The sequence below is a fragment of the Rhinoraja longicauda genome, chromosome 2, assembly GCF_053455715.1.
Source record: "Rhinoraja longicauda isolate Sanriku21f chromosome 2, sRhiLon1.1, whole genome shotgun sequence".
Taxonomy (NCBI): Eukaryota; Metazoa; Chordata; class Chondrichthyes; order Rajiformes; family Arhynchobatidae; genus Rhinoraja; species Rhinoraja longicauda.
The window spans coordinates 29,972,681-29,991,497 of record NC_135954.1 but is presented as its reverse complement, the minus strand read 5'-3'; the positions used below and the strand labels follow the sequence as shown (position 1 = coordinate 29,991,497).

The 18,817-nt window shown below is 41.5% G+C and overlaps 1 protein-coding gene across 2 annotated transcripts in view; it reads right to left on the bottom strand.

Moving 5' to 3' along the window:
- The window catches only part of dnajc1 (DnaJ (Hsp40) homolog, subfamily C, member 1), a 98,033-nt gene that overhangs the window by 19,924 nt on the left and 59,292 nt on the right, over positions 1-18,817 (bottom strand). For both annotated transcript variants that reach the window (XM_078427710.1, XM_078427702.1), the window contains exons 7-8: positions 15,944-16,034; positions 13,747-13,916 (exon numbers count right to left, since the gene is read on the bottom strand). In XM_078427710.1, coding sequence (XP_078283836.1) covers positions 13,747-13,916; positions 15,944-16,034 — 261 coding nt within the window. The remainder of the gene's footprint in view (positions 1-13,746; positions 13,917-15,943; positions 16,035-18,817) is intronic.

Sequence of the window (18,817 nt, the reverse complement as noted above, 5' to 3'; positions counted from 1 at the left end):
TAAAACACCAATTCATAAAACCAGCAGGACTTTGTTTTATGTACTGCACGAGTCTGTTGCCGGTCCTCCACTAAAAACATTTTGGGGATAGATGTGTTTGCAGGAGGTATGAAATCCCCCATTAGGAAAATTGCTTTTTATTAAGTTAATTTTAATGCTGTTTTGTTTTTAAGAGGACACCTTAAGACAAGAAATAAATTGTATCTTAACTACATTATATAAAGCATACTATTTGCTTCTTTTAAACAATATAAATATATCTCGTCTTAAAAGTTAATGAGGAATATTTGGCTCGAGTTTTAAATTAAATTTGGTACTCAAAGGATTCATTTTACTTAATAAAAATCATGACCCCAAGGAGTTTGTAAGTCCGTCGCCGCAGGGGATCCCAATGGGGCTGACAAAATGACCGAGACAAAAATGATCATCATTAAAGGATTAACAGTTTTTTTAAAAATCATTATAAAATGCTTGTGCCAATTGTAAACCTCAGACTAAACAGCTTTCATGCATTCAACTTTAAGCATAAATTCATCAGAAGCTCAAAATAGACAGCACAAAATTTACTCAAATTTTTTTGCAAATGATTTCTAATCATTTCAACAGTAGGATCATTTGAAGGAGTATATAATATTGCAGGATGATTACTGATCCCTATTCTTGCTGAAACCATACTAACTGTATCTGGTATTGTCCTGACATCTGCCTCTGTGCTCACTTGTTTCGTACAGAAGAGAACGTAATGCTTCAACAAAGACCATTATTCCTGGATTCGAAAGGCTAGAAAGAAAATCTGCCACTACTCCTGATGCTGCCCACGTTATATGATTCAACTCCCTCATCTTTTGCCCAAGTAGAGAACATTTCAGACTGCCGTTTCAAAAAAAGAGCTCTTTAAAGTTCGTAAAGTGTAGTGAGCTAGGAGTTTCACTTTGAGTTCAAAATTTCTTCTATTACTGCTATATACAAGGGAAACTTGTTGAATAGCAAGATGGTGAAGCATAAAATTATGCTCTTTAAGAAAGACTTTCAGAAGCACCACACAGAATTAGAATCATGAAACTTACATCCAAATTCCAGACATTTTTGCTCATGTTAGGTCAATTGCAAAATTTCAAATTAGAATTAATAGGTTTTTGTGAGGCAAGGGGCTTAAGGATTTAAAAATACTAAGGCAAGTAGAATGACTTATGTATAATAAATAATGTGGTTTGCTCTCTGCCAGATATCAGCCCATAAAGCAGGGCAATTTTAGTGATTTAAATATACAACTTACGGTTAGTTAAAATGAAAACATTTTTTTTGTCTTTAGAAATCAAATTACAAAGTTCACTCCATTACTTATAATCAACTTGAATGCTGATTGTCACAGAAATAAAAAGCACCATTAAACTTTTTCTCCTTCAACGAAAAAGTGAATGTTTATAATTTTTTTAATAAAGGAGAATTATTGCTTTGATTATTATTCACATCATTAGATTTTTATCCACATCATTGAACTTCACAATCAATAATTGTAGAATGAGAAAATATACTTAATGTAGCAAAGCTTCCCAAGGCACTTCATATATGGCAGATAACTGTAAGCAATGAAGTGGGCTTTAAAAGGCATATATGAGAGTGAAATTAAGTCGAGAGGCAGACAGGTTAGAAGTCTTGGTAGTCGAGGGAGGGCTATTGTTGGTAGAGTGATCTATCTCTCCCTCTTAACCCCATTCTCCTGCCTTCTCCCCATAACCTCTGACACCCGAAATTGATGCAAGGTAGCACAGAGATCATTGATGAACAAGTCTTGGTATCGTTACCATATGTGTAGCAAGAGAATGGGGTCCCTCCCAGCTGATGTTGGTGAAGGGACAATGCAAGAAGGCAGTACAATCAACTATGTCAGAGGTCGAAGGAAAAGGGGTTAGATTACTTTAGTTACAATTATACTGCTAGTCATTCATGATCCAATTAAGGGGAAATTCAAATAAGGTTTCCATTCATGAAATGAAAGGGAAAGTATAAAATCTCTGGTGTTAAGGACTTGAGGAAATGGAAGTTCTTTCATGGTAAACTTATGTCAGGATTGGTAATAGCAATAATTTATTGTTACTTGCACTGACAAATGAAAAACATTGTAATGCATGCTATCCTGGCAAATCATACCATACACAGGTTCAAAAGGAAGTGTAAAAAGATAAAGGAAATATAGTACAGAATATAGTGTTACAGCTACGGAAAAAGTGCAAATAAATAAAATGTCAAGGCCCACAATGAAGTGGATAGGAAGATCTGGAATGAAGCACCTGTTCAATAATGATTACGGTCTATGGGTCAGAAAGTCAAGGATCCAGTTGCAGAGAGGGTTTGCTGAGTTTGGTTGGAATTATGGTACTAAAGGCAAAGCTATAGTCAATACTTAGAAGTCGGACATAGGTGTCCTCAATGTTCAGATGTTCCAGGAATGAGTGCATGGACAGGGAGATGGCATCTGCTGTGGACCTGTTTCTGTGACAAGTGAATTGGCGTGGGTCCTGGGAAGCTGGAATATCTATTCGAAGCTTAAAGAACTTTATTTGAATTTGGTTTAGAAGAATCAATCATTTTTCAAATACATCAAAGGAAAAATTAAGACTTTCGTTAAGCTAACAAGCTGCACTATGCCTTCAAACATTGGATAAGAGACATATTCTATATACTAAAACTCTCGTTGGTTTGTTTGTTTGTTCCTGAACTACAGCCAAAATGGAACATGATAGTGCGGCAATTTTAGGCGCACCTTACTCACCATCGTCCCTTTGATGCTAATGGAAGTTTTCATTGAAATCGGTGTTATATTTTTAGAGCTATTCACATTTTAAAGTTAAAATCTATCTCCTAGGGAGGGGGAGAGGGAGGGGGGAGGAGAGGGAGGGGGAGGAGAGGGAGGGGGAGGAGAGGGAGGGGGAGGAGAGGGAGGAGGGAGGAGAGGGAGGGGGAGGAGAGGGAGGGGGAGGAGAGGGAGGGGGAGGAGAGGGAGGGGGAGGAGAGGGAGGGGGAGGAGAGGGAGGGGGAGGAGAGGGAGGGGGAGGAGAGGGAGGGGGAGGAGAGGGAGGGGGAGGAGAGGGAGGGGGAGGAGAGGGAGGGGAGGAGAGGGAGGGGAGGAGAGGGAGGGGAGGAGAGGGAGGGGAGGAGAGGGAGGGGAGGAGAGGGAGGGGAGGAGAGGGAAGGGAGGGGAGGAGAGGGAGGGGAGGAGAGGGAGGGGAGGAGAGGGAGGGGAGGAGAGGGGAGGGGAGGGGAGGAGGGGGAGGGGAGGGGGAGGAGGGGGAGGGGAGGGAGAGGAGGGGGGAGGGGGAGGAGGGGGAGGGGAGGAGGGAGGGGAGGGAGAGGAGAGGGTGCTGCACCAATGCAGGAGAGCTTTGGGCCCAACGGGTCCACTTGGTCTACACTTTCATAAAATGTAAGCTAGTACGTTCTGTAATTAACTACTGAGTCCAAGAATTGCTGTTCACTTCATTGTTAAATTGAGGTACCTTCAACAAACAGCAATTTCCTTGGGCAAAACAACAAACTTTCAACATTGAAGAGTTGAGGCTACTTATGTAAGCGACAACTGCAACAATCAATTCATTGACATAAATATTTGCTAAGTCTTTGGTTCTTATCTACTCTTGACATCTTACTAATGAGACATTGAGCCTATGATGTCAACCATGATGCTTGTTGGCAACCATGGCTGCATCAAATTTACTGAAGCATTTCTTTTTACGACTTTTAAAATAACATCTCTAATCCATTCATTAGTCTTCAATAGCGAGTGCTTTTTCCGATATTAGGAAAGCAGCAAAGTCAGCAGCACAGCAATATAGTGATATACAACTTGAAGGCACCATTTACAACACATGTCATCACACTCCAACTGAGAAATCAACAGCATTTTATGCAGCATGTTTTGCATACTGAAAAGTTAAAAAATAGCTCAAATGCTCCCCAGAGTAATTTAAGAAAATAACTGCAGATGCTGGTACAAATCGAAGGTATTTATTCACAAAGTGCTGGAGAAACTCAGCAGGTCGGGCAGATCTCGACCCGAAATGTCAACCTTTCTTTCTCTCCCGAGATGCTGCCCGACCTGCTGAGTTACTCCAGCACTTTGTGAATAAATACCCAGAGTAATTTATCTAGGTAAAAGACCATCCAATAGTATTGAGCATCAAGATGTGCAATTAAATGTATTGAAAGTATATATTTTTTGTTGATAACTGCATTAATATCATAATTATCGAGTCCAAGATATCCAGGCCCTTCGGCTCACCGCATCCACGCTGACTGTTGTACTCATCTACACTAATCTAATTTGCTTCTCGGCTTTCCTCACTCCAGGGAAAACTGACCCAGCCTATCCAATCTCTCTTTATTACTAAAGCCTTCCAACTTGGAACCATGCTGGTAAATCTCCACTACACCCTCTCCAGTGCAATCACATTTTTCATATCGTTTGGCGACCAAAACGGCACACAACTTCCCCCGGCACCAGGCCTTGCACTCCCGCCACTACGGAGCCAGCAAACCCGCCCCCAGGAGTTATGCGGCTGAACCCTGCGGCAGCCATCTTACGTAAGTACCAGATCAACAGGGCCGCATGCGCGTTTTTTTAAACTTTAAAATGTGAATAACTTTAAAAATATAACACCAATTTGAATGAAACTTCTTCCATAGCACTGGACGATGGTCAGTAAGGTGGGCCTCAAATTGTCACGCTATCATGTACCGTTTTGGTTGTAATTCAGGAACAAACAAACTGACAAACCAACAAGATGAGAGTTTTAGTATATAGATAGAAGATAAATACCATGCCTGCTAAAGGTAAGAATGACAATTATGCCTTCTTCACTACCCAAAAATGTAATCTCCCAAAATACATAAGCACCTATGCGTAAATTCAGTCTGTCATTACTCCACTCAACTCTCCAGTCCATTAATATCCTGCTGTGGCCTTAGGAAAACTTCTTTGCTATTTATACCACCAGCAATTTTTTGTGTCATCCACAACCTACAGATTTGTTTAATCATTTCACAAGCCAGGAGGTCCATACTAACATTGATAGATGACACATAATAGAATGAAAAGTAAACCATCACAAATAATTCACAACTATATTTTAAAAATCATTTGTTCAGGTATTGTGCCGTTGAAACATATGTAAAATGTTACCACGAGTTTCCACAGATCTTTAATAAAGAGCTAACAAAGTGACCGAGAAGTTAATAATAGGGAAACAGGAGATGGCAGCTGAATTTAAACATGTATTTTGTAATAAGGCTCAATGTAGAATAAAAATAGTATCTGAGAAATAACAGTAAATTGGGAATTGGAAGGCAATGAGTTACTTAGGAAAATTACAAATTATCACGGAAGCAAATTGTTAGGTAGGTTTATATAGTTGTTGTGTAGGAAGGAACAGCAGATGCTGTTTTAAACCAAAGATAGACAAAAAACTGAAGTAACTCAGCGGGCCAAACGACATCTTTGGAGAAAATGAATAGGTGTCGTTTCGGGTCTAGACCCCTCTCAACCCGAAACGTCACCTATTCCTTTTCTCCAGAGATGCTGTTTGACCCGCTGAGTTACTCCAGCTTCGTGTGTCTATATATAGTTGTTGGTTTGGTATAAATTTTCCAAAATTCAGAGGTTTCATGAAATTGGAAAATTGAGAGAATGGAAGGGAAACAAAGCAGGAAATTGCAAGCTAGATAGCTTAATGCTGTGATAAGAAAAATGTTCTCAAAAGATATCATAAAGTATACAGAAGTTAGAATAGTCGGGTGGTTCATGGCTGGCATGGATATGACAGACCAAAATGACCCATTTTGTGACAGTTTCTAAAAAATTAAAATACTTACACAAACATGGTCTTTTGAAAATATTGGCAAATTACTGGAGAACTTTGGGGTAAAATGGATTAAAGGGAATCTGTGAATGTCCAAGATTTCCATATGATGCCGCATCAAATGTCAATACAGAAACTAAAAGATCAGGGTGCAGGAGATAACATATGGTGTGGTAAGATTTGTTGGCTATTCTTCCCTTCTCACCTTAAACCTATGCCTTCTGATTCTTGATTCCCTTATTCTACATGCAAACTGGAAGAACAACACTTTGTATTCTGGAAGAACAGCACTTGGGTCAGCATGGACGAGTTGGACGAAAGGCATGTTCCCACACTGCACAACTCTATGACTGTGAGGGATCTTCATAGGGCGGATGTTGAAAGGATATTCTCTTTTGTGGGAGAATCCAGAGTGAGGAGATCATTGTTTAAATATTTGATTGCCCATTTAAGAATGAGATAAGGATTTTTTTTCCCTGAAAGTGGTAAATTTTTGGAACTCTGTCTCTCAAAAGTCAGCGAAAGCATACTTTGATTTTTTTTAAAGGCAAAGGTAAGCACGAGGGTGAACAGTTTTAGTGGCAGATGGATATGAGAGTTGCGGTTGCAATCAGATTAGCCATAATCTTTTAAAATAGCAGAACAGTCTTGTGGGGCTCCAAACTTGGATGTCAGAAAAAATATTAATCCAAGATAGGCATCCTCTTCAATGAGTAACAATTATTCCAACGAAAATTTCTCATTTATTCCCCATTTTTCACTAAACTAAGCGGAAGTGGTGGCGCCTAACGGCTGCGGCTCGCTAGCAGTCTGTTCGTCTTTTTTCTTTTGTTGTGTGTCGGTGTTGGGATGGTTTTTTTTTTTTTTTGGTTGTGTATGTGTGGGGGGTGGTGGTGTGGGGGTTGGGGGGTGGTGGTGTGGGTGGTGTGGGTGGGGGGGTGGTGGGGGAAACCTTTCTCTTTTAGGTCTCTTCCTCACGGCGCGGGGTGCGGCTCGGCCGCGGGGCCTAACATCGCCCGGTGCGGCTCGGCCGCTGGACTTAATAATGCCCGGTGCGGCTCGGCCGCGGGACTTTTCATCGCCCGGTGCGGCTCGGCCGCGGGACTTTACATCGCTGGTGCGGCTCGGCCGCTGGACGTAACAGTGCCCGGTGCGGCTCGGCCGCGGGGCCTAACATCGCCCGGTGCGGCTCGGCGCGGGGCTTAACATCGCCCGGTGCGGCTCGGCGCGGGGCTTAACATCGCCCGGTGCGGCTCGGCCGCGGGGCTTAACATCGCCCGGTGCAGCTCAGCCGCGGGACTTTTCATCGCTGGTGCGGCTTGACCGCGGGACTTTTCATCGCTGGTGCGGCTCGGCCGCTAGACTTAACATCGCCCGGTGCGACTCGGCCGTGGGACTTAGCTGCGCAAGGCTCGGTCGCGGGGCCTTCCATCGCCCGGCTCGGCCGCGAGACGTTTCAGCGCCCGGTGCGACTCGGCCGCGGGGACTTCCACCCCCTTGCGGGTCGGTCGGGGACGAGCTGTCTGTCCGTGGGCGTGGGGAAGAGAGTGGAAGTTTTGTTGCCTCCATCACAGTGAGGGGGTGTTTGGAGTCACTGTGATGGACGTTTGTGTTGGGGTTATGTGTCTTGTGTTCTTTTTTGTGTGACTGCTATGTAGTTTCGTTCGGTACCTTGGTACCGAATGACAAATAAAGCTCTGTTGTTGAACTGTTGAACTGTTGTTGAATCATCTCGAAGGGACAAGAATGCTGCAAAAAGACAAAGTGAAGGTAATGGGCAGACAATGTTTCAAGTTGGGACTCTACCTCGGACTGACGGAGTAGAGAAAAGAAAACTGGGAAAGTGAGGCGAGGCGGGACAGCCTCGCAAGTTATCTCCCTTTCCCATACTAACTTCTGTTGTTGGCCGCCTCCACTGACAGAACGAGGCACATACAAACTGGAAGAACAGCACTTTGTATTTCACTTGGGTAGCTTACAAGCGAGCAGTATGAACACTGAATTCTCCAAATTTCAAGTCATAACCATCTACCCCATACCTCTCAGATATGCACATTTCCCACCATCCTGGCCTCACAGCCCCTTTCTCCTCCGTGTGCTCATCACCCAGCTCTGCCATTGCCTAGTTTCCTCATTTTACTTTTCCCTTTCACCCATACCCCACCCTCTGGTGTTACATTTCACTCCTCTCCTATCTGTAACTTGCATCCTTTTGTCTCCTTTAGCTCTTGTTACTATCCTTACTTCCTCCCCCCCCCCCCCCCCCCCCCCCCCAATGCCTGTACCTGACCACCACTTGCCAGGCTTTGCTCTTCTCCCATCTCTTTGCCAGTTTTCTTTCTCCAGCTCCACTAGTCAGAAAAAATGTGCTGACCCGAAACGTTGACCGGTCATTTCCCTGCATTGATGCTACCCGACCCACTGAGTTCCTCCAGCACTGTTTTTTCCCCTCAAGATTCCAGCATCTGCAGTCTCATCTCCAAGAATACTGCACATTTTACATCAAGGAGGATTCACTGACCCACCTTCCCAAACTCTTTACGCTCAAATGGTACACTGGGACAAGGTCACAAATCTAACATATTGTATTGGCAGATCATGAGAAGCTTTGTTTCTGAATCAGACGACAGAAAGGAGTCACCACCTTTTTCATATAAAAAAATAGATGAGAAACATTAAAAACCCGCAATAAAATACTTAACGGTTTAGCGCTACACAAGTAAAACATATCTTAAATAATGAAATTGAAGTCATATCTATGTAGTCTAAATGAATGTATTAAACTAAATGGATACAAATAGATAACATGGAAAACCAATTTTGTGGGTTTTCCTTTAACTATCAAGATCAACAAAATTTCAAGGATTATATCTTCATACAAATGTGATCACTTGTTTTCATTTTTGATTCGAAAGATATTTTGTAAATTATGAGGAGCTAAGATCCACGATTCCACGCAGAGAAATGAAAAACTAATGAACATGATTTCTTTTTGGAAAAAGGCTAAAGAACATTAGCTTTCATCTCATGGAAAATGGAATACAGCAAGCTGTACAAAATGACATAATTGTATTAAACTCTAGTTAAACTCATCTGAAGTAATGTATTTAGTTCTGGTCACTGCAGCTCAGGAAGCTGATACTTGATTTGCAGGTTGGGGGTTGAGAACCGAATGACAATGATGAATGTTTGTGTAGACCAGACATAATCTCTTGAAATTTAGCAGATCAATGCTTAATATAACTGAACTGTTCAAAAACAATTGAATGATTTGATTGGGCAGACATAAAAAGTAATAGAGAACAACAATTTCCAGTAGAGTCTGGATCAGGGGTACAACTTCATGCAGGGATTTTGGCTATTTAGGAATGCTGTCAGAATGTACTCCTTTACAAAGGCAGTGAAGATCTGGAATCTTGTTTGTTGTAAATACTGAAGATAGATCAAATAAAAAAAAACCTGAAATAGATAGACTGTCAGGTAAGACTATTAAGAAATATAGAGTCAAGGTGGAAAATGGATTGAAGTTACAGCTTCCATGAAATAGGCTCATGTCAGGTTATGCAACTTTTATGGAAAGGATGACAGAATTCATGTCCCAGGTCAAAGCTTCTTCTTCAGATACTGGTTGGATGAAATGCATTTTCTTGAGCAAATTTTGCTCCGTTTCTTTAAATGCTAGCAATTTCTTGGCCACTATCAGATATTTCAATGTGTTTCCCCAATCAACCACTGTCAACTCTCCCCACATATTTTCAAAGATTCACCATTTAGATTCAAGACCCTAGCTTCAGACCCAACCACATTACATAAATTCACCAAAAATTTCATCATAATATGGTCACTTCCAAAATGTTCCATTACAATAAAATCATCAAGTTATAAAGTTAGGTAGACACAAAAGGCTGGAGTAACTCAGCGGGTCAGGCAGCATCTCTGGAGAGAAGGAATGGGTGACGTTTCAGGTCGAGACCCTTCTTCAGACTGATGTCAGGGGAGGGTGCGAGACAAAGATAGAATGTAGTCGGTGACAGGTAGGCTGGTGGGAGAACTGGGAAGGGAGTGGGGATAGAGAGGGAAAGCAGGGACTATCTGAAGTTAGAGAAGTCAATGTTCATACCGCTGAGGTGTAAACTACCCAGAAAAATATGAGGCACGGTACCTCCAATTTGCACTGGGCCTCACTCTGACAATGGAGGAGGCCCAGGACAAAAGGTCAGATTGGGAATGGGAGGGGGAGTTGAAGTGCTGAGCCACTGGGAGATCAGGCTGGTTAAGACGGACTAAGCAGAAGGTGTTCAGTGAAACGTTCGCCGAGCCTGCGCTTGGTCTCGCTGATGTAGAGAAGTTGACAAGTTACCTCTTCAATAAACAGTGCAAGAACTGAAAAAAAACTTTCCACCAACAGTTTTATCAATATATTTTTATAAAGCTGCATAACGTGTTACTCAAAACATACCCACTTGTTTTATACACCTCAGTTACAGTTAAAAGTTTCTCTCTTACTCAATCAGGTCATTGTTCAATTTTCACTGTTCCAAGGAAAATATTGCAATGGGAATTAACAGAAAATAGTTACCATTGCATGTTTGTTATTGCTGACTACAAATAACTTATGGCCACAGGACCTAACAAATGTCTTATTTTTTAATTTTTTAAAAACTAAAATTTAAAGAAAGACAGTTATTCTCAAGTGCTGCAGCTTAGTACAAATATCTTCCAAAAGGATGAAGCATATGCTATAACTTTGCAGTCATAATTTTGATAGCAATGTAGAATACTTCTCATTTAAATATTTTATTTTGCAAAACAGATTTTTGGTTTCAGCAAGATGGAGAAGATGATAACTTTCAAATTCTTTAAAATGTCAAAGCAACTCCAGCAATTTTTAAAGTGTTAGCACTTTCTCTGCTCTACAATAATATTCCAGGCTTCTGCCATTTGCCCCCGTCGTTTACTGTGCAGGTGCTGCCCTGGAATAATTTACCAAAATGAAACATTTCACACTTGTCCAAGTTTATTTCCACCTCCCATTCCTTTATCCACTTTCCCAGCTGATCTCGAATCTACTTCACTTTCACAGATGACACCACCATTGTGGGCCGGATATCAGTCGGAGTACAGGGAGGAGATTGAGAACCTCGTGTTCTGGTGTCGAGACAACAACCTCTCTCACTCAATGTCAGCAAGACAAAGGAGGTAGTGATCGACTTCAGGAAACAAAGCGGTACACATATCCCAGTTTGCAGTAACAATGCTGAAGTAGAAATGGTTGAAAACTTCAAATTCCTAGGAGTAAATATCACCAATGACTTCTCCTGGACCATATTGAAGCGACGTCCAAGAAAGCACACCAATGCCTTTACCTCCTAAAGCAGCCGAGGATGTTCAGCATTTCCTCAACACCCCTCACCAACTTCTACAGATGGGCCGTAGAAAGCATTTTATTGGGGTGCATCACACCATGGTTTGGGAACAGCTCCATCCAAGACGGCAAGAAATTGCATCATAATGTGGACGTAGCCCAGACGATCACACAAATCAACCTCCCTTCCATTGACTCCATTTATACCACACTGCCTCGGCAAGGCCAGCCTCTTAACCAAGGACGAGTCGTACCCTGGCCACTCCCTCTTCTCCCATCAGGCAAAAGGTATAGAAGTGTGAAAATGCACCTCCTGATTCAGGGACAGTTTCTTCCCAGCTGTTATCAGGCAAGTGAACCATTCTAACGCAACCAGAGAGCAGTCCTGAACTACGATCTACCTCGTCGGGGACCCTCGGACCATCTTTTATCGGACTTTACCTTGCACTAAACATTATTCCCTTATCATGTATCTGTACACTGTGAATGGATCGATTGTAATCATGTATTGCATTTCCACTGGTTGGTTAACATGTAACAAAACCTTTTCACTCTACCTCGGTACACGTGACAATAAACTAACCGAACTGAACAATTTGGGTGTCAACTGCAAACATAGTCACCATGTAAAGTATATTTTCATCAATGTGGAAACAGGCCCTTAGGCCCAACGAGTTCGCGCCGTTGTTTCTCAGTTTCCTACTAAATCTTTCCCCTCTCTCCTTAAGCCTAGTTCTTGATTCCTCCTACCCTGGGAAAAGACTGTGCCTTCACCCTAACAATGTCCCTCATGATTTTATATAGCTCTTTAAAATCACCCCTCAGCCTCCTGCACTCCAAGGAATAAAGTCCTAGCTTGCCCAACCTCGCCATATAGCTCAGGCTCGCGAGTCCTAGCAACATCCTTTGTCAAGTTTTGGCCATCCTGCTATAACTACTTCCTCTGACATCAATACGCAACTGTGGCCTCACCAACATCTTGCACAACTGTAACATAACATCCCAACTTCTAAACTCAATACTCTGATGAATGCCAACGTACCAAAAGCCTTCTTCACCACCCTATCTACTGAGAGGCCACTTTCACAGAACAATACCTTTACTCCTCGATTCCTCTGCTTTACAACACTCCCCATTCTCTGTGAAGGTCCTGCCCTAGTTTGACTTCCCAAAATGCAAAATGTCACTTTTAGAATTAAACTCCTTTTGTCATTGCTTGGTCCACTTGTCCAGCTGATCAAGATCTCTCATTCATGTCCATACCATCCCATGTTCCATATATCCCGGTAGCTCTGTAGTATATTCTTTTCGTTGTATTAATCAATATTCTTCTGACTTTTTATGCCACTTACCTACATTTGCAGATAATTTACAGCAGCCAATTCACCCACCAGCATGCCTTTAGGATGGAGGATAAAACCAGAACACCCATCAGAAACCCTTGTGAGAACATCTGTACACCTCTGAATCGTGGCATAGACAAGGATGCTCTGCCTCTTTTGATGTGGAGCATGTCTGTGCACTGAAGCAAAGTTGGTCAGGCTGTAAGATGTTCTGAAACCAGGTCGCGTAGGGCAGGACAAAATTTATGCCCCTGTGCTCTTTTAAGACCTCAGATGTAGAGTTGTAGTTATCACAATACAAATGCCTGAGTAATTTAATCTTAGTGTGATCATGACACAACATAAAAAGCAGACTCTAGGAATAGGGGAATGGAAATGGTACAACTAAACAAGTGTACATGCTTATCATACTATGGTACTTCAAAGATAACCAATCTTTTCTTCCAACACCTTCAAAGTCTGAAGAAACTCAATAGAAAAAGCTTCAGCTTTCATTGATCAATGCATTATAGGTATCTTTTTGTTTTAACCAGTTGGCTACAACTTGTACCAATGGCTACCACATGCAATGTAATAGTACCTGTACGCCTAGATTCCTCTGCTTTACAACACTAATAACAAATCCATATTATATTGCTCAGATATCTTATTCTTCAAATTATAACTTCTGCATATTTTAACAAAATGGAATTTATCTATTCAATAATATCTGCCAAGTGGTCTATATGTAAAAAAAGAGTTTGGAGTTGAAATGCTAAGATTATGTAGTTTTCTCTTTGAATCTTGTTATTAGATAATGCTCAATTTGGAAAGTTTGAAAGGTCAGAACAAATTATTAATATTAATATTTGAATAAAGTTTGATTAGAATCATTCAGTGATACATATGTTTAAAATGCAATGCATTTTTGTATACAATCAATTAATTTGCATGCAATTGTGCAACATGTATAAATAAGTTTAAAATCATGTACATAAATGAAAGCATCTTAACAAACAGGCAGGTAAAACAAAAAAAATATTGCAGTGTTCAACTGCCTGCAGCATTTTTACAAATATTTAACTTCAAACTAAAATCTCCACTTAGCTTGCTAAACTTCTACAGTATGTTACACGTTGGCTATGCAAAAATTTACCACAAATAAAACATGACATTTTTAATGCATTTGTTTTTTACGACTTACCTTCTTCTGTGCTCGAGGCCTGCTATCCAGCCAGTCTGCCATTTGCTCCTCAATCTCCTCAATAGTAGAAGCTTCCTCGTGTAGTGGTACATAGGCAATACCTCCAGAATTAGGGGCTGTATACTCTGGGAACTCAGATTTTGGTTTCTTTACTTTTGGCCTTTTGTCTTCTGCAAGGTATAAAATGGCTTTTCAGCTTAAAAAATATTCTGTTGAAAGATCAATAGAAAAGCTTTTTTGCATTTTTTTTAAACTGACAAATAAGTTACAGCTCGCACATACACTTAGATGACAACACAACATAACTGACAAATGCCATTTTTATCTTCAATAATAACATTTCAAAAGCTGCAGTACAGAGAAACTGAATTGCTCCAAGGTAAAGGGGCCTTCTTATTTTTTAAATTTCCTCTCAACAAAGAAATGGATAACTGCCAACAAATCTCAGAAAACTGCAGACATAACATCATAGCTCACAATGTCTATGCAAAGATTCACCCAGTAGGATAATATTTAGAATCAGCAGATTATCTATTCACACCTCTTGTCTTCTGCTGCAACACATTGCTTTAATGAGACCCCATGTTGCATTCCCTCAATTTGCAAATTGCCTCGAATTCCCGACCACTGTACTACTTCTGTCCCTAGAGGACACTGTGCACAGTCTCCGTTTTAAAGCAGATAGACATGCAGACAGATTAGCAATTAGGTCATGAAAAACAGGCAGTATAACACAGCTCCATGCCAATCCACATGATTTGCATTTACCCTCTCAAAAAGATGTTAATGCTACCATTAACTGTGCATCCCAACCATGATTCCTCACGTTAAGAAAACAACAAACATTTATAAGATACATAGCATCACCCTATTTAATTAATGGTGCCCAGGCTGTATTAGCAATTTTATGTGTCCTACAGCAATATGATTTTAATTTGCGACAATAAGTTTGAAAGTTGTCATGCAATATTATTCTTGAGAATAAAGTACTTAGAAGTAAAAGTCCTCTTAACTGTGGAGCTCTTTTCCAAATTCTCTGGTTCTAGTGCATACATTTAGAAAACTGATCTAATTAATTCAGTGGTGTACATTACAATAATTAATATTAATTCAACAAGAATTAATTTATTCCGAAATCACTGCAGACACAAAGCACATTGTTAAGAATAGCAGTGTGGAAAACCAGTACCAATGTAATTTTTAATGCAGATGGAAACAAATACATTTTAACCAAATAAGATATTAATATACAACATTTTGCAAATTTAACATCCTATATTCTCTGGCTGACACAGTATTCAGATCCCATCATGTTCAAGCCTTGAGGCTTTCTTTTAAACACATTAATCAGAAAACTAACAAGACCCTTCAAACATCTTTCTCAAAAGTGAATAATTGAAAAGAGGAATTTCATGATTCTAAATTTCAGAGAGAGAAAGCTGAGCAGGTTGTGTCTACACTCACAGCTGTGTGAAAGAATAAGGAATGATCTTATTGAAAAAGCAATCTGAGGGAGCACAACAAGATACGTTCTATGTTCTGACAAGATGGATGTTGAGAGAATGTTTCCCCTTGTGGGGGAATATTGAATATGGGAACATGGCTTCAGAAGGGTTGTCTACTTAAGGCAGAGATAGAGATGGGGAACTTGTTCTCTCAGTGAGTTGTGAATCCTGGGAATTCGTTAATCCGGAGAGCTGTGGAGGAATCATCGAATATATTTTGGGCTATAACAAAATCAAAGGTTATGGGGTGCTGGCAGAAAAATGGAGTCGAGGACACAATCAGATCAGTTCTGACTGAGCAAGCAATGAAAGGGCTATGTTGCCCATATCTCTCATGCATTATGTTAAGATTGTTTCAATCTAAATTTTCTCAAAATTAAAGATAAAGAATATTAGAAAATCCAGAGGAACCTTTGTTCCCCTGCTATCTAAATACTGTATGTTTAAAGACAATCTTATGCATCTTAAACAGATCCTGTTATAAAATAGATTTACAGAGCTAATTTTTGTCTGCGATACACAATAATGAGCTTGCTAAAATACTTTGATGATTCTTGAATTGATTACCCAGCCTACAGGTTATGGTAAAATACTGTAGGTCAAGTTTTCACTGATAGTTGTTCATTATCGAGTGACTGGGCTCTCTCCAGTGACAAAAACAATTCTATTTACACAGCACAGATGTTTCTTACTCTGCGTTGCTTCGAACTGAGCTTGAGTCTCTGCCTCTTCTTGTTCCTTCACTTTCATTGCTTTCCATTCCAGATAAAAATCTTTAATAGCCTGCAAGAAAAACATGTGCACCGTATAATTAATTTATCCTATGTTTATTATTATGAAACAAAAATCCTTATTCATTTACGAGCTGGTACTTTTTTTAAAAAATCTTCCTAACATAACTCATATTGTATTGCATTTCTATATGAAAAACCATGATATTGCACAGTGCCTAATTAAATAGATTTATCTATTATTGATTTTTGGGAAATGCATCAAAAAGTTCTTAGAAGATTTTGCCAAATATCCAAAAGTTTAAAAAAGAGTAAATGTTATAAATGGACCAATAACCCCAAAGTACAATAGCATGCATTAAAACTGAAACAAAGAACATGAGGAAAGTTAGCATTTGAAATACCATTGCAGTGAATGAAGTGAAGGTATTCTTCTGTACAACAATGAATCTGTATAAATCACTAGTCATGCTCCAAGCTTTCACATGGGGCTAATTAATACCCAGAGAGCATGCATTCTAGGTCCCCCTCAGTCGTGGCTATCCCTCGAGGTCGAGGATGATGGTCTACGTTCTGATGTCCGAACGAAGACGCCTGTGCGTGTGTTTGTTTAACGTGTACTTGATGTTGCACTCCAAGAAGCACACGGTCCTTCACAATTCAATCAACTAATTCCAATGGCAAGGAAACCAAGACGATTGGAGCTGATAGATTTGTTGCAGCCTTCATCTGCCTTCACAGCCGTTGAGTTCAAGATAACTTTGTCCGCCTGGTCCGCCGTTGAGGTCTTGTACGTTGGATCTTTCTTAGTCTGGACCCTCATCCTCGACTTTACCACCATGGGTGGCCCTACCAGAAGCTAGTGCTTCCGACAGCATCGCTCGCGGAATCATAGGGGCACGCAAGCCTCTTCACCACAAGGGGAACGATCCGAAGAGGTAGGTCCCCTACTATACTCCCAATACAATCATGATTGTGCGGCCACATTAACTATAACTTAAAAGTTTGCAGATGACACCACTGTGGTGGGCCAGAGCATGAACAACAAATAGGCAGGGTACAGGGAAGAGATGTAGAGTTTAGACAAGGAGTTAGTTTTTGACTTCAGGAAGTGTGGTGGGGTACATCCTCAATTAACATCAATGGCGCCAAAGTGGAAACAGTTGAGAACTTAAAGTTCCTTTGCGTTAGTATTACCAATGATCTGTTGTGGACTAATCACATTGAAACGACAGCCAAGGTGGCACTCCAATACTTCTACTTCCTGAGGAGACGGTGGAAATTCGGCACATCTCCAATGAGTTTTACAAACTTCTCTAGATGCATACTGTCAGTTTGCATCACCGCTTGATTTGAGAACTGCTCTGCCCAAGACAGCAAGAACTTGCAGAGACTTGTAGATGTAGCCCAGCCCCTCACACAGATCAGACTTCCCATCATTGACTCCATCTAAAGATTACACTGCCTTGGAAACGATACGATACACACTTTATTCATTCCCGGAGGGAAATTGGCCTGCTGACAGTCACAACACACAAGGTACACAAAAACATGAAATTAAAAGTGAAAACAAAAGGAAAAAGACAAGCGTGTGTGCACAGCGTCTTCACCAGAACAAACAAACACAGACTTATCCCCTGGGCAGAGGATTTTAAACTAGAGTGCCCCCCCTTCCCCCCACTAGGTCCCCCTTGGTTCTCGCACCTTCCCTCATGGCAGTCCCCCCACGCCGGGTCCTCCATTGTTCTTCACAGCGGTCCCCTCAAGCTGGGTCCTTCATTATCTTCCCCTCCCGATGTTGGGGAGTACAGAACCAGGGGCCACAGTTTACGAATAAGGGGTAGGCCATTTAGAACTGAGATGAGGAAAACTTTTTCACACAGAGTTGTGAACTTGTGGAATTCGCTGCCTCAAAAGGCAGTAGATGCCGATTCAATGGATGCATTCAAAAGAGTTAAATGGAGCTCTTAGGGCTAGCGGAATCAAGGGGTATGGGGAGAAGGCAGGAACGGGGTACTGATTGTGGATGATCAGCCATAATCACATTGAATGGCGGTGCTGGCTCGAAGGGCTGAATGGCTTACACCTGCATCAATTATCTATGAATCTCACGCTCATCGGCTACGAGGCCCCAACGCCACTGAGGCCCCCATCGCCGCGGCTCCTTCGGCCCAGATAGGTCTCACCACCCGGCTTCACCGCAGTCCTCTGGGAGGCATATGGGGTGAGTTTGGCCTGCCGGGCCGCATTCCGGTTTTCGGTCGTCGTCTGGTCATCGGTGGCGCAGTTGCTCCCCGGGATGCTCTCGCCCCCCCCCCGCGCGCTCGCAGCCCCCCCCCAGGCCGCACTCGCCGCTCGCGCATGACTCCACACTTTGCTATACTATATTCCATTTACCACTTCTCTGCCCATTCTCCTCGCCTGTCCAAGTCCTTCTGCAGTCTCTGCTTTCTCTACACTAACTGCCCCTCCACCTATTTTCAGAACATCCGCAAATTTTTCCACATAGCCTTCAATCCCCTTGTCCAAATCATTGATTTACAACATGAAGAGCAGCGGCCCCAGCACCGACACTTGCGGAACTCCACTAGTCACTGGCAGCCAACCAGAAAAAGCCCCCTTTATTGCCACTCTGTCTTCTACCATCCAGCCGATCTGCCCCCTCTCATCTTCCTTAGTAGCCTAATGTGTGGCACCTTATCAAAGACTTTCTGAAAATCTAAGTAAACAACATCCACTGACTCTCCTTTGTCTGTCATGCTATTTACTTCTTCAAAGAATTCCAGCAAATTTGTCAAGTAAGACCTCCCCTTCACTAAACCATGCCTATTTTAT